The sequence below is a fragment of the Sinocyclocheilus rhinocerous genome, unplaced genomic scaffold (genome assembly GCF_001515625.1).
Source record: "Sinocyclocheilus rhinocerous isolate Xijiao unplaced genomic scaffold, SAMN03320098_v1.1 scaffold996, whole genome shotgun sequence".
In the NCBI taxonomy this organism is placed as follows: Eukaryota; Metazoa; Chordata; class Actinopteri; order Cypriniformes; family Cyprinidae; genus Sinocyclocheilus; species Sinocyclocheilus rhinocerous.
Window position 1 is genome coordinate 296,824 of NW_015660490.1, and position 14,186 is coordinate 311,009.

Sequence of the window (14,186 nt, forward strand, 5' to 3'; positions counted from 1 at the left end):
ACCTGTTACACTGTCTACATCAATACCGTATGACCTCACAGTTAGTTAGTTTGTTTAGTTAAACATCCTGATCCTCCTGAATACTATACAGACTGTTAATAGGTCATTCTCAGAAAAACAGTCGTTTGTGTGATAAATGTGATCCTATGATAGGATTCTCAATTTACTAATATTATATGTTACATTTACCTATTTAGAGTAAACGTTTAAAATAAAACAAGTTTACTTCAATCTGAATGTAAACTTGAATGTAAACCCATTCAAACCATTAGCTGTTATAGAATAAATTTTTTTGTTGCTTTTATTATAATTAAAATATCATGCTTTTGCTATGTAGTTTTCTAAAATGCTTTATGTATTTTCTGATAATATGTTCTGAAAACATTACTCTTTGAAAAAGAAACAAAAAAGCTAGACAAGCTATTTTTACACATTTTTGCACTTCAACCCTGAAACATTTTCAGTATAACAGCATTAAAACAAAAGGAAAATTGTACGGGTTATTATTTTTGTCCTGAATGTAATTTATGATTTATTTCAAGGCACAAGAAAACTGAGGAATACTACCAGAATATAATCAGTTAAATTATTGAAATTATAAATAAATTACACACATACTGTGATCAGGTTGAAATAAAGTACCTCTTTACAGTTAGCCTTAGGGCTAGTAATGATAAATAACTAATAACAATTTGGGCCTAAGGTGGGAAAATGTGATTTCTTTAAGGTTCCACAGTAACATTTGCAAATGAAATAATATTCTTGCACTGGTTCCTGAGAATGACCTTAGTAAAGCATATAATGAAACTGTCTGTTTTTGTTATCCGTGTTTTATAACAGACCAGTGTAATATAGCGGCAGTTTTAGCTGCAGAAAGCTTCAAACAGAGTATAAAAATGTTTACAATAATCATACGCCATATGTGGTAAAAGCAAATGTATGTTAAAGACAGATATCCATGTTTTTGAATGAAACATTTAAGGTGATATAAGTAGCTTCGAGAGCAGGTATGAAAGCTGACATGCATTGTGTTAGGATAGTTTAAACTGTATACATCAGCTGAATTGGAAACATACTGTATGGTCAAATGTATTTACACTATACACAAGCCTTTCCTCTAACACCATGAACAGACATGACATGCTAAAGCATCAAGAGATAAAAGCCATCTCTTCCATGTAAAATTTTGTTCTAATCAAACCGATCGCTCGGTTTCTGTTTTGGTGGCTGGGTAGCCCCGCCCACAGTGCAATCTTATTGGTCCAAACTCCTGTACTGCACAGCTATTAGCTGTAAGCTAATCTTACAGTCATTTATTTGTATTATTTACATTAAATTATCACAGTTAAATTAAATGAGCATTTCTTAAGTACCACTATGAAAAAAATGAAATGTAGTTTTTAAATTTTCAACAAAAGGCGCTCTTCCAAAAAACACATCTTAACAAGACCCAAAAAGCTATGTTGGTATTATAACTAGCATGAGTTAATACCAAATAGTCTTTTAACATCTGAAATTGTTACCTGGTATCCATGGTGATCTTAATCTTTGTTTCTCACTGTTTTGTTACAGTATGTTACCCTTGATTAATTACTTCTGAGTAGGGTTCTGAATTGTTTTAAACTGTACATGTGGGCTAATGTGCTCATTTGCTGAAAAATAAATTAACAATAATTAATACGCTGTTTAATAACTTCTGTGGAAATGTTTCTTCATGAGTTAATGTGATTGCTTTCACTGTTTGATGCTTTAACTGTTTCCCTCAGATTCTAAAAACAAACCAAGCTGTATGAATATTTAATGAGACAAACAATATGATTGGCTGTCCGCTACTAAACAACTTTTCAGCACATATTTTGTCACACCGTACACTTTTGGCACTGCAGTTTGGGTTTGCATAAAAGTGTGTCGATTTTAGAAGGACGTTAACCTTTAAAGCTTTAAAGTGATATATGCAAAGTGTTTTCCACCCCATATCTTGGTTGCATGTCATTATTGACTTTTGCTATTATATCCAATGTCTCTGCTATAAATTACTAAGACTTCCCCTTCCATTAGTCTATTACTGAGCAAGTTGGTGGCCAACCTTATCTTCTCAAAGTTCATGATGTTCTATGCTTGGTGATTATTGGTAAACTTGTTGTATATGCCAGTTGCCCAAATTGACATTGGTTGTTTGTGTCTTTACATTCTGTTCATTTGTCAACTTTCCTTAACATCTTTGCACAACCAAATTCTGTGGTTTACTTGCACAGAAGAGCCTGTTTAGTGATGGGCATTAGTTCACATATTTACAAAATATTTATCCTCAAAGGAAACAGGTCCTTTGACATCCATGCTTTTATATTTGGGATATTTTATATTAGGCAGTCTTTTCAGGATTCTAAGTCTCATCGTCTTGTTATATCTCATTGCATGCCATCATAAGTGCATAGTCGCTCATCAAGGCCTCACTGGGGGAGGCTGCAGTTGATCTTAGTCTGGATGCTTGAGCTGTGTTTGGCATCTCCAGCCTCCATGGGGAAGGACAGGGAGTTTGTGCTGTGGTCTTCACTACATCTCTGGGGAAGCAGCAGCGGAAGAATGCGCGGATGTGGTGGAAGACCGCCTTACGGAAGATGATGAAGATCCAGGGGTCCAAGATGGGGTTAAATGCAGAGAAGCGGAAAGCCATTAGGTTCTGCTGATCATTCCTATTATATCCAATGTCTCTGCTATAAATTATTAAGACTTCCCCTTCCATTAGTCTATTACTGAGCAAGTTGGTGGCCAACCTTATCTTCTCAAAGTTTATGATGTTCTATGCTTGGTGATTATTGGTAAACTTGTGGTATGTGCCAGTTCCCCAAATTGACATTGGTTGTTTGTGTCTTTACATTCTGTTCATTTGTCAACTTTCCTTCACATCTTTGCACAACCAAATTCTGTGGTTTACTTGCACAGAAGAGCCTGTTTAGTGATGGGCATTAGTTCACATATTTACAAAATATTTATCCTCAAAGGAAACAGGTCCTTTGACATCCATGCTTTTATATTTGGGATATTTTATATTAGGCAGTCTTTTCAGGATTCTAAGTCTCATCGTCTTGTTATATCTCATTGCATGCCATCATAAGTGCATAGTCGCTCATCAAGGCCTCACTGGGGGAGGCTGCAGTTGATCTTAGTCTGGATGCTTGAGCTGTGTTTGGCATCTCCAGCCTCCATGGGGAAGGACAGGGAGTTTGTGCTGTGGTCTTCACTGCATCTCTGGGGAAGCAGCAGCGGAAGAATGCGCGGATGTGGTGGAAGACCGCCTTACGGAAGATGATGAAGATCCAGGGGTCCAAGATGGGGTTAAATGCAGAGAAGCGGAAAGCCATTAGGTTCTGCTGATCATTCCCAACCGGACTAATAGCGTTCACAAAGCCACAGATCTGAGGAGGAGAGAGAGAGAGCGATTAGAACAGTGGGAGATAAATAAGACCATTGCCAACTAGCACATATTATACAGAATTGGAACACAATTGCGTAGGCTGCAGTTGATCTTAGTCTGGATGCTTGAGCTGTGTTTGGCATCTGCAGCCTCCATGGGGAAGGACAGGGAGTTTGTGCTGTGGTCTTCACTACATCTCTGGGGAAGCAGCAGCGGAAGAATGCGCGGATGTGGTGGAAGACCGCCTTACGGAAAATGATGAAGATCCAGGGGTCCAAGATGGGGTTAAATGCAGAGAAGCGGAAAGCCATTAGGTTCTGCTGATCATTCCCAACCGGACTAATAGCGTTCACAAAGCCACAGATCTGAGGAGGAGAGAGAGAGAGCGATTAGAACAGTGGGAGATAAATAAGACCATTGCCAACTAGCACATATTATACAGAATTGGAACACAATTGCGTTCTGTATCGGGAAGCAGTTTGTCCCGTATTTTAGTGCTTTACACCCAAACAGCTGACAACACTTTAGTATTTATTGCAAGTTGAAGTTTCGCAATTGTCAAAGATTAAAATGACAGATCAGAATGGAAAATAAATTGTAAAAGTTGGACTTGTGAAATCAGATGTTCGCAAGTCTCTGAAGTCAAGTCTCAAGTCCAAATGATGCATCAATTCTGTTTCCAGTCACAGTTATTTAGTATTATAATTTGCCTAAGTAGAAGCCATACTGATGTGTGTGTAATGGTGTGTGACACTTTAGCATGACAAAATTATTTACTACCATTTCAGATATGTGGTATAATGTGGAAATAGTGTATTCCTTATTGTCCTCTGCTGAAGTTGGAAAAAGTCTCAGACTACTGTAGTCTACAAATATTTTTAATCGAAACACACAACACAATAACTATATACACTACATATATAATAATAACCACGTGAGGGAGTAGATGTAGAAAACATCTTTTTTTTACGTAGCATTGTTTGTACTTTCTGGAACTGTCAAAAGTACACCATTTCAAGACAAAACAAATTTTCACTGAAACCACAAGAAACGGCAAAACATTCCCGCAGAAACTTTCTTTCTGAGTGACTATTATCAGTACCAGATTTCCTGCAATAAATATTCAACAGATTCGCTTTGTGATTAAGGCTGTGTTCTGGAAAAACATGACATGTCTGCTGGCACAGGTTGCAAGTGTTTGGACTAAATCTCACAATCCAACACTATTGTTGTAGATGAGAGGAAACACAGCAGATGTGGAGCGCCCCATTTCACTCTTCTCAAGAGACCCGATTCCCACAATTCACCAGCTCTGATTTTAATTGTTGCGTAGGAAAGATCATCTGTCAAACAGTTGTAAAACGTTTGGCACAATACTTCATCTGTATACATCCAATTCATGAAAGTGATTCATTTCCTTAAATTTGACACGTTATTCAAGAGAAAAAATCCAGGCATGTTTCAAATTCCAGACATCTCATTTCTTAATCAAATTTACATAAGATTTCACATCCAACCAAAATTAAATACACCTTTGCTTCAGGCATAACACCCAATGACACTGGAAATGGAAAAGAGAGTCGCTGTTAATTCAGATTACCCTAAACTTAATGGAAACCTCTCACATATTGTGTATGCACCTTCATTATGGAAATGTCATGTAGATTTTTCATCATCATATCGAAAACAGAACAACATCTGCTGATTCCAATACTGACAGTTTGATTTCTTTTCTGCCACCTTGTTTTAAAGCACTATTAATGCACAACTAAAATGTATTATATAATTAAATAGCCTAATATTATTTGTAGTACTATTATTAGTACTAAAGAATTATTAAAGTATTACATTTATTCTATAACCTTTCTGTTCCATTTCTATATAACGTTAACTGTTTAATAGTCTAGTATTTTCTCATTATTCACTTTCTGCATATAATTTATTCAAAATTTAAATTATATTGTTTTTTATGCTGCAAACTGCAACTCTGCCAAAGTCGATCTTCACTGAAGGACTTTTCTTCCTCCTTTAGATTGACAGGACAATCAACTAATTGTTTTATTTTAAATAATCGGCAAATATGCAATAGAATATATTATTACTCATAGGCTAACAACGATGATTAGCTTATACATCAGTTCACTGCTAGTCACGACTCTTATGTTCATTGAAGTTTGAACGTTTTATTGATTCATATTCAGTATAAACTGTAATGGTACTAGGACTTCCACCCAAATACACCTCAAAATGCTGAAGTGCTAACAATAGAGCTAACGCTTCTTTCTCAATTGTGCTGTAATTTTGTTGGGTCTTAGAGAACTTCTTGGAGAAAAAAGATACAGGATGCTCGATTCCACCTTGATCTTCTTGCAGCAGGACTGCTCCAGTAGCGCTGGCATCCACCTGTAACTGGAACGGTGATGAAAAATTGGGGGCAGAGAGAACAGGAGCAGTACAAAGTAGATCCTTAGCAGCATTAAAATATTATGGTCAACCATCAATGCCAGGAAAAGTATGCTTAGATGCTCTAAATGGTCGTTAGCCTTGGGAACACATTGTTGCTCTTTACTTGCCAAGAGATTGATAGCAAATGATAAAGTCTTGGCACTATGTGGCTTTGGTGCTGATGAAACATCCAGATTAGAGGCGCTAAAGTTGCAGCTAATATTTAACCTGCACCCCCCATTTTGGGACTCACAGCTGAAAATGACCTACCTAACTTAAAATGGTAACAGTTCCTGACAACAGTGTGCTACACACACAATTTTGGTGTCTTTGGAAAGAAGACCCTCTGGGCTTTACTATCCATCATCCAGAGTTGATAATGCTCAAAAAGATAAAAAGTTACAGACACTGAAGTGCCTTGAAAAAAATTGTACCACACTGAATTTATTATTATTTTTTTATTTTTCTAAGACTATTTCTAGCCCTATATTTCTAGATGACAGGTGTGTCACAGCGTGCGTCATGAGCAGTCACGAGAGACCGCCAGAATTCAAATAAAATAAATTGAATAGGCTACATTTTTAAAGACTAGTAAATAGTCAGTTGTAAAATAAGAGCAAATCAAATTACAAGCAATAGCACAAAATAGCCTACTACACAATAAAGATACAAATAGAAATGATAGGTCTAACAGTGATTTTCAGGTAGCCTACAGAAATTTAATGAATTATGCTAATCAAATAACACTATAGTCTTTATATTTTTTTTTAAGTTCAAGAGCAGTGGGGGATTGTTTTTTTTCTTTGTCCTATTTTCTTTGATCAACATTAAAAACGCAGACAACAACAGGATTATTGGAATTTTGTGTCTATCACTTTAACACAGTGTCTACACCACAGCAGCTTGAATTTGTCAACACTGGATGCGACAAAGCGGCCGTTGTTTGGACTATTTCAAAAATACTTTCGGGGATTTGTCGTTTCGTGCCGCGCCACATCCTGTGTAGACAACATCACTGATTATAATGGGTTCTATTGTCTTTTGACATTGCATCACACGCAGTTTGTGTCCGGTTTCTTTCTCAGCTGTTCATGTTCACTTAAGAACCAACTACTTTACTAGGATACTCATCGAGATGGGCATTTTTGACAATTTTATGTGAATTTGTCCGTTCAAGCGCAGGAAGGAAGCAGAGCTCAAGACTTTGAAGCCGGGCCTTCGGATGTTTAAACTTCCCACACAGCACGTGAGTAATGCGTGTCCTTTAGTGTGTTCTAGCTCTTAAATATTTACATTGCAAAGGCTTAAACTTTTGTGATGAAGCAGCACTGACCCATCAACTGTACGAAGTGTCATTCACATCTGTTCACATTTATGTTCTCATAACATTGCACTGTTAGAATTTATACAAATACTACCGGCCATCTGGCGACTGACACAGTTTCATATACTCGCCAAAGCTGATTTTTACTCGCATTTGGCACTTGGCGAGTGTTAATTTTAGGGCCTGCTCATGACGCTCCAGGTAATCCCTAAAGCCAAGTACACACGAGAGATTGTCTTACTATTGGGAGATGAGAGGGTCTGTATTACTTACTATTGGAGAAAGCATAATGGTTAACTTGGGTCATGTGTACCTTAATAACCAATCACATTACAGCCTTGACGTCACTGAATTTCAGTCAGAGTTGTGCGACACTCAATCTCCATTTACAGATACCATAGGAATTAATGAGAAGTGCCGTAAGCTGAATCCCACCTGTCACAAAAAGTCAGTGACTTCTCTTATAAAACGTCATTTTGTCAGTGTAAACTCTAAAAATAGTTCAATCCAAAACTGTTTCGTGTAAAACACATTGAATATTAGCCGATAGGCTGTCGATTCATTAAATGACAAGCTGTTTCCTCTAAAAAGCTGTTTATTCAGCGTAGTGAAGCCTCTCCTTCATTGACATCCATTAAAAAAAAAAAAAGGCCTCTGGTCTCCTTTCCCACATACTGCCAAAGCAGAAGCGTTAGCATTAGCCGTTACGCTTCTTTGGCTAAAGGTTGCAGGCTTGCCTTCTAGTGGCTTTGTTCACACTACATGATTTTAAGCCCGATTTGTAAGTCAATGCGCTCGCCGACAGGTCGGGCTGTGTTTGGGGGAAAATCAGCGGGTGATCAACGCTCTACAATCTTTATGTGTGAACTACCTGACGATGCGTCAAAGAGGCTCGCTGACGCCAAACGAATATCTACCATGCCAAATATCTGGACTGGTTGGCCGACTACATGTGGTGTCAGGTGTCACAACGAGCTACAGCCGATGAGAGAGCAAGGCATGGGTTGAGATCAGCGTAAGAAAAACAGCAGCAGCAACATGGCTTTAAGGAAAGTTTGGATACACAAAATGGAGCGAAAATTTTCAGAACAGATCATCACACAAACAGCTTGCAGCACTAATTTCTTCCCGACGTCCAACTCCTGTTTCACTTGTTGTGTGTGTTTTCGTGAAAATGTGAGTGAAAACAGTGTCAATGCTGGATGTGTGAATGTCACTGATGGTAGATGTGTTTTCAGACTGCTGCTGATGATGTGATTGAGATGAATGATAGAATAAAAACATGAGGTTTAGAGGGGATGAATGATGGAGCTCAGGCAGGAGGATCAGAGGAGAACATTGCTGACGAGTTAGAAGATTTGTCAGAGTTTACTGATGATGGTATGAACAGTGGTCAGGTGTTCTGTGATGCAAGCAAGAAAAGCGAGTAGTTATGAAGAACTCAGGGTGACGGAGAGGATCCGGAGGGCCAAGGCAGAGCAGATGGCTCAGGCAACCAAGGCGTAGACGGGGGGGACTCAGAGGCTGGAGGCGGAGACAAGGGATCCTCCAACAACGAAGCCGATGGAGACTGGCAGACCCGCGGCAAACCCACATCACAGATGGTGGGCTGACGGTGAGCTGAGGGGCTGACAGGGGACATTGGAGGTGGTGCTGAGGACTGATGAAGAGGTGGTGGGAGAGGGAGGCTGGGTGGGAGTTTTGAGCATTCCGGGGGTTCAGGGATGGTGTATGCTGCCTACACACACCAGATGGCCACTCCCAGCACTGGGAGCGCCAGAGATAAGGGAACGACCTCCGTGGTCGAGACAGGACAGACAGACTGTTCAGGGCAGATAGACAGTTCAGAAATTTCAGGGCAGACAAACAGTTCAACAATGGCCTCTTTGGTCGTAACAGGACAGACAGAGATTTCAGATGATGGAAGAAGTCTGGGTATTTCTGAATAAAAGTCAATTAAATCCCCTGAGTCCTGCCTCAGTTCACCCTCAGCGGTGGAACAGTGGGTGGGGCTTTCCCCCGTGCCCTCACTCTCCACTTTTACCTCCACCATCGCATGCGTTGTTGCCGGCTCTTGCACCTGGTAACTAGAACTGAGCTGGATGATGACATCACTGAATTCAATGATGAACTGCCTTTAACTGAAAATTGAGTGTTTACCATTGTAATTTTGTATTAACCCTCTGGGGTCGAGGGTGTTTTGGGGCCTGGAAAAGTTTTGACATGCCCTGACATTTGTGCTTTTTTCAGTTGCTTACAAACATTTGAATGTCTAAAGTTTAATAACACTGTAATCAGCACAAACTGGGCTACAATAATATGTGAGCAGCATGTATGTACGTGATTGTGTTTTTGAGAAAACAACGTTTATGCGTGCTTAGTGAAAAACTACAATTTTAAAGTCACTGAAATAAGGCCATAAAACACATACAGAACATTTGTTCACAAGACTTTTGAGAACTGATCTTGAAGTCTAGAGTTTTTGCTTCAAAATTATGTGAAAATCATCTTACTCACTCATTCACAGAAAACAATATATTGATTAAAATTTTCTAAGACACATTTTGTGTAGAAAAGGAATATGCGAGAGGGCGTGAATGATCATGCATAATGCTGTGATTCACACCTGAGAAGACAAAGGCCCGCATAATGAGCCATTCAGTCAGGTGTGTGACTGAGAGGGAATTGCTACAAGAAAGAATGTGAGGAAAAAATAAATTTATATATTTTTTGTTTGTAGTTTATTTAGAATACATATAACTATCACATAAAATAACTCATGGGAGTGTGTGCATCACATGGTCTTAGCTGTGGTCCAGGTTCTTGTGCAGGCAGGAATCCCCATTTCCATGACCAAGTGGGCTGCCTTGCTTTGGCTCTCTTTGCAACAGGTTCTTTTACACTGTTATTCTAAATTCCTTGTTTTATTGTTGTGATTATTTTTTTTATTATTATTCTCTTTTCTTTTTCGTAAAGCACTTTGAATTACCATTTTGTATGAAATGTGCTATATAAATAAACTTGCCTTGCCTTGTGTTGATGAAGAAGACTCGATGATGATGAATATATTCAAACACAAATTTTAATCACAATAATCCACACAAGAGATAATCCAAAAGGGCAGGGAAACACACATAAATGCAAACGTTGACTGGACAAGGACTGAACAGAACAGGGAGAACTTATACAAGAACTAAACGAGGGAACTAATGAGATAATAAACAAACACAGGTGAACTGAATGAACTAATCAAAGGACGACTGAAACAAGTTCAAACTCAAAATGGGCATGAAGACAAAAACTAAATGAAAACACAACAAAAGAAGTCCATAACTGTGACAACTATAAGCTATGAGAGAGAGAGAGAGAGAGAGAGAGAATGAGCAAAATAAGGGTTAGGCGTAAAAGAACACATAGTTATTGCGTTGGGGCCCTATACCTGAAATTTGCTTAGGGCCCCCAAATCACTAAGTCAAAAGTATCGATGTCAGTACCAGTCAGTACTGAACTTTTAAAAATGTGACGATGCCAGCATTTTCCACTAACATTTTGAGCACTGTTGAGTGGATTCTTAAACAGCTCTGATTGGCCATTGTGTTCACACACTCACCAGATATGTCTGTTATTGGCTACAATAATCATCGCTTCAGGCTCTTCATAGAGCGTTTACACAGATACACAGAAAGCCTCGTCTATCAGCGGATCTGTTGATAGATGTGGCTTTCAAACACTCCCGTGTGAACACAATGGCAATCCCATTGTTTTCCAATTTCAAAAATTCCAATGTTTGCTTATAACAGGAAGTGCCTCTGCACCTCACTCCCAATTTTTCTCAACATGGGAAAAGGTGTCAGTGAATAAATGGGAAAACAAAGTAACCTTACTCATTTCAAAAAGTAACTCAGATATTTTGTTGTAAATTAAAAAGTAATGTGTTATTTTACTAGTTACTTGAAAAAAGTAATCTGATTATGTTACTTACAGCATTTTTGGCCATAACATGAAAATAATCAGTATTGTTTTAATATCGGTGCATCTCTACTTTCATAATGACACTGGGTTTATCATTTCAAGTGTGAAAAGCCCTAAACTCTTAACAGACATCATATCTGAACCCAGATATACGAGACAAACAGATCTGGGAAGACCTGCATAGTTTCTCTACTGGCAAGAACTGCTACTGTTCTTTGTGTTTAGAAGAACTCTTCATCACGGTCTGCAGCTGCAGCACTGTGATGATGTCATCGTTTATATTCCATCATCACAGAAGCATTGAGACTCAACACTGACACCTGATATGCTGAAGTACAAAGTGTCCTGGATGCTGAGGGAGCCAAAAATCCTTGATAGATCAGCACATTGGCTGCTCTTTGTGCCATTCCATCCAGTGATTATGGTATAAATGTATTAGTAAGCCATGAGCGATGCTAATGACCCTGTCACTGATGTGTCAAACAGTTCAAGGTAGGTTTTCACGTTTTCGGGCACATAAATTGCCACCCAGTACCACCAGCTCTGGATGTCATCACTCGTCAGCGTTACTCGTTGTCAAAACACCTTAGCAAACACACCCCACAACATCCCCCTACATGTTACTAAGACCTCATATGGTCCTCTGTGATACTCGCCCTGGTAGGTCGCAAATCACACCGTGACGGACGTCTCAGGAGAAGATTCCGGTTGGACTGCGCTATTGAATGTCTATCCCTCTGGATTTACCACCCAAACTTTTCACACATACAGCAACATTTGTGTTTGTGAGAATGTGAGTTGCTCTCCAAAGGCAATTTATATGGAGAAAAGTGTGGCCGGGAGCATGCAATTTATATGTAGTGGTTATTTTGTTTAGAAGAACTTCAAATGAACTACACCCAAAACAAACAACTAAACTGACTCACTACCGTTCAAATGTTTGGGGTTAGTTAGATTTACTGCTCACATGGCAGTCAAAAATTACCAATTTGTTATTTTATTTTATTTCAATGAAATGAATACTATGTTTTTTTATTTAATATTTTGTATTTTTAGGGGGGTTTATGGTACTACATTATATACATGGAATAGTTATGACCTATGTATTACTACAACATTTATTACTTATTCATTACTTGAGTTTCAGGTATTTGGTGTGCAAATTTAGAAAGGGCAGAACGTGGCAGCATCAGATCTGTTTATCAGTGCGTAAAACAATTGTGAAGTGCACAGACTGTAAAGGAAGAATCATTTCCCACAAGCAGTTTATTAAAAAGATCAGATCATTTTAAAAACAGGAGTCTGACCTCATCTAAACTGTTCTCAAGACAGAAATGAATCCACTCGTTTCTCTGAAACAACCCAAGAAACAGAAAAAACGCCCACAATTGATTATTTCCTGTTTTCATATATGTATGACCTACTTTAAACAACTACATGGCTTGTATTTCACCTATAGACTTGTGAACTCCTTATTATGTCTCAGCATTTCACAAGTGAGCAGTTCTGAAAGTGTGAGCATTGCTAGAGCAGACATATCTTGACAAATTAACTACATGAATTTCCCTATTACTGAGAGTTAGCATGCTTTGCTTATTGGGATTGCCAAAGATAAGCCTAAAATGCATGATTTCCTCAGTGTTTTTACCACTCCACATATAAACACAGAGCTCTCAATCACCACTTCCAGAGTCATCCATCAACCCGCCCAGCTCTGAGTAGTGTTTTTCCATCACATTTACATTAGATATCATAATTTCCCTCCACTCACTTCTGCAACGGCCTACTGGCATCTGAGTACTTTCCCTTGTACTCTGTGACACATTAAAAATGTGTCAGTAGTTAACCTGACAACACAATGAAAAACAAGTATGCCATGCTTTCAGAAAATGTAGAGTGATGGACATGATATAATGTATACTGCAATATTGAGGCACATAGTGCTTTATATATCATTATTGCATATACAGTACAGTTTGAGGGATTTAAATAATGTCATAAACTGTTTTCATATTTGGGACAGAGGATCACTAGAGGTCCACAAGGGGGTGTTTGGGGGTCTGCGGAAAATGTGAGATTTGAAATTAATAAGAAATTAATATAAAAAAACTTATATTAATTATATATTATTATACTGTAAATATTTATTATTTACAATTTGATTTAAATATTATTACTGTTTCATTTTGCTTTCTCAAGCCTGGTGGGAATTAATTGTAATTATTTTATTCTATGAACAAGTTGAATGCTATAAATCTAACATCATTCTCATAGTGAGTAGAAAGAAAATATACTGTTAACTTAAGTAAATATAATAATCCTATTTTTTCTTTAAATACTTATGTGTGTATTTATTTATAATATTACCCTTAATATTTTTTTCCACACATGAAAATGTATTAATGAATATATATAGATGTCTTTAGATTTTAGGAAGGGGGTCAGTCATAATGTAACAGCACTGAAAAAAATAACAAGATTTACTTGTAACAATTTGTACAAACACATTTAAAGTAAATTTTACTGCTCTAATATCAATTACAACTTACTTGCTATTATTAAGTAAAATCTACTTACTACTAAACTTAACATTCATGAAGAAATTAAATCTAATTGCACTCTAATTAAGTAAATATTTCTTAAAGGGGTCATATGATGCGATTTAAATTTTTCCTTTCTCTTTGAAGTGTTACAAGCTCTTGGTGCATAAAGAAGATCTGTAAAGTTGCAAAGACTAAAGTCTCAAATCCAAAGAGATATTCTTTATAAAAGTTAAGAGTCAGCCACGCCTACATAAAACGGCTCGTTCTAACACGCCGCCACATATCTACATCACTATGTGGGAAGATTTGCATAACGCCGCCCAAATGTGCACGCAAAGAAAGAAGGCGTAACTTATTGTTGTTGCCGCTGCCGCCATGTCGTGAAGACGCTGTGTGATTCGGTGTGAAAGCAAAACTACTTTGTTTGGTCTTCCAAAAGAGGACGATATCCGCTCACTCAAGCCGGCCTCCGCTCACTCTAGGCCGC

The 14,186-nt window shown here is 38.0% G+C and overlaps 1 protein-coding gene across 1 annotated transcript in view; it reads right to left on the minus strand.

Moving 5' to 3' along the window:
- Nucleotides 1-3,089: 3,089 nt before the first annotated feature.
- The window catches only part of LOC107724945 (prostacyclin receptor-like), a 44,185-nt gene continuing 33,088 nt past the window's right edge, over nt 3,090-14,186 (minus strand). The window contains exons 3-4 of the mRNA XM_016534040.1: nt 3,511-3,780; nt 3,090-3,416 (exon numbers count right to left, since the gene is read on the minus strand). Of these exons, the coding sequence (XP_016389526.1) occupies nt 3,090-3,416; nt 3,511-3,780 (597 nt within the window). The remainder of the gene's footprint in view (nt 3,417-3,510; nt 3,781-14,186) is intronic.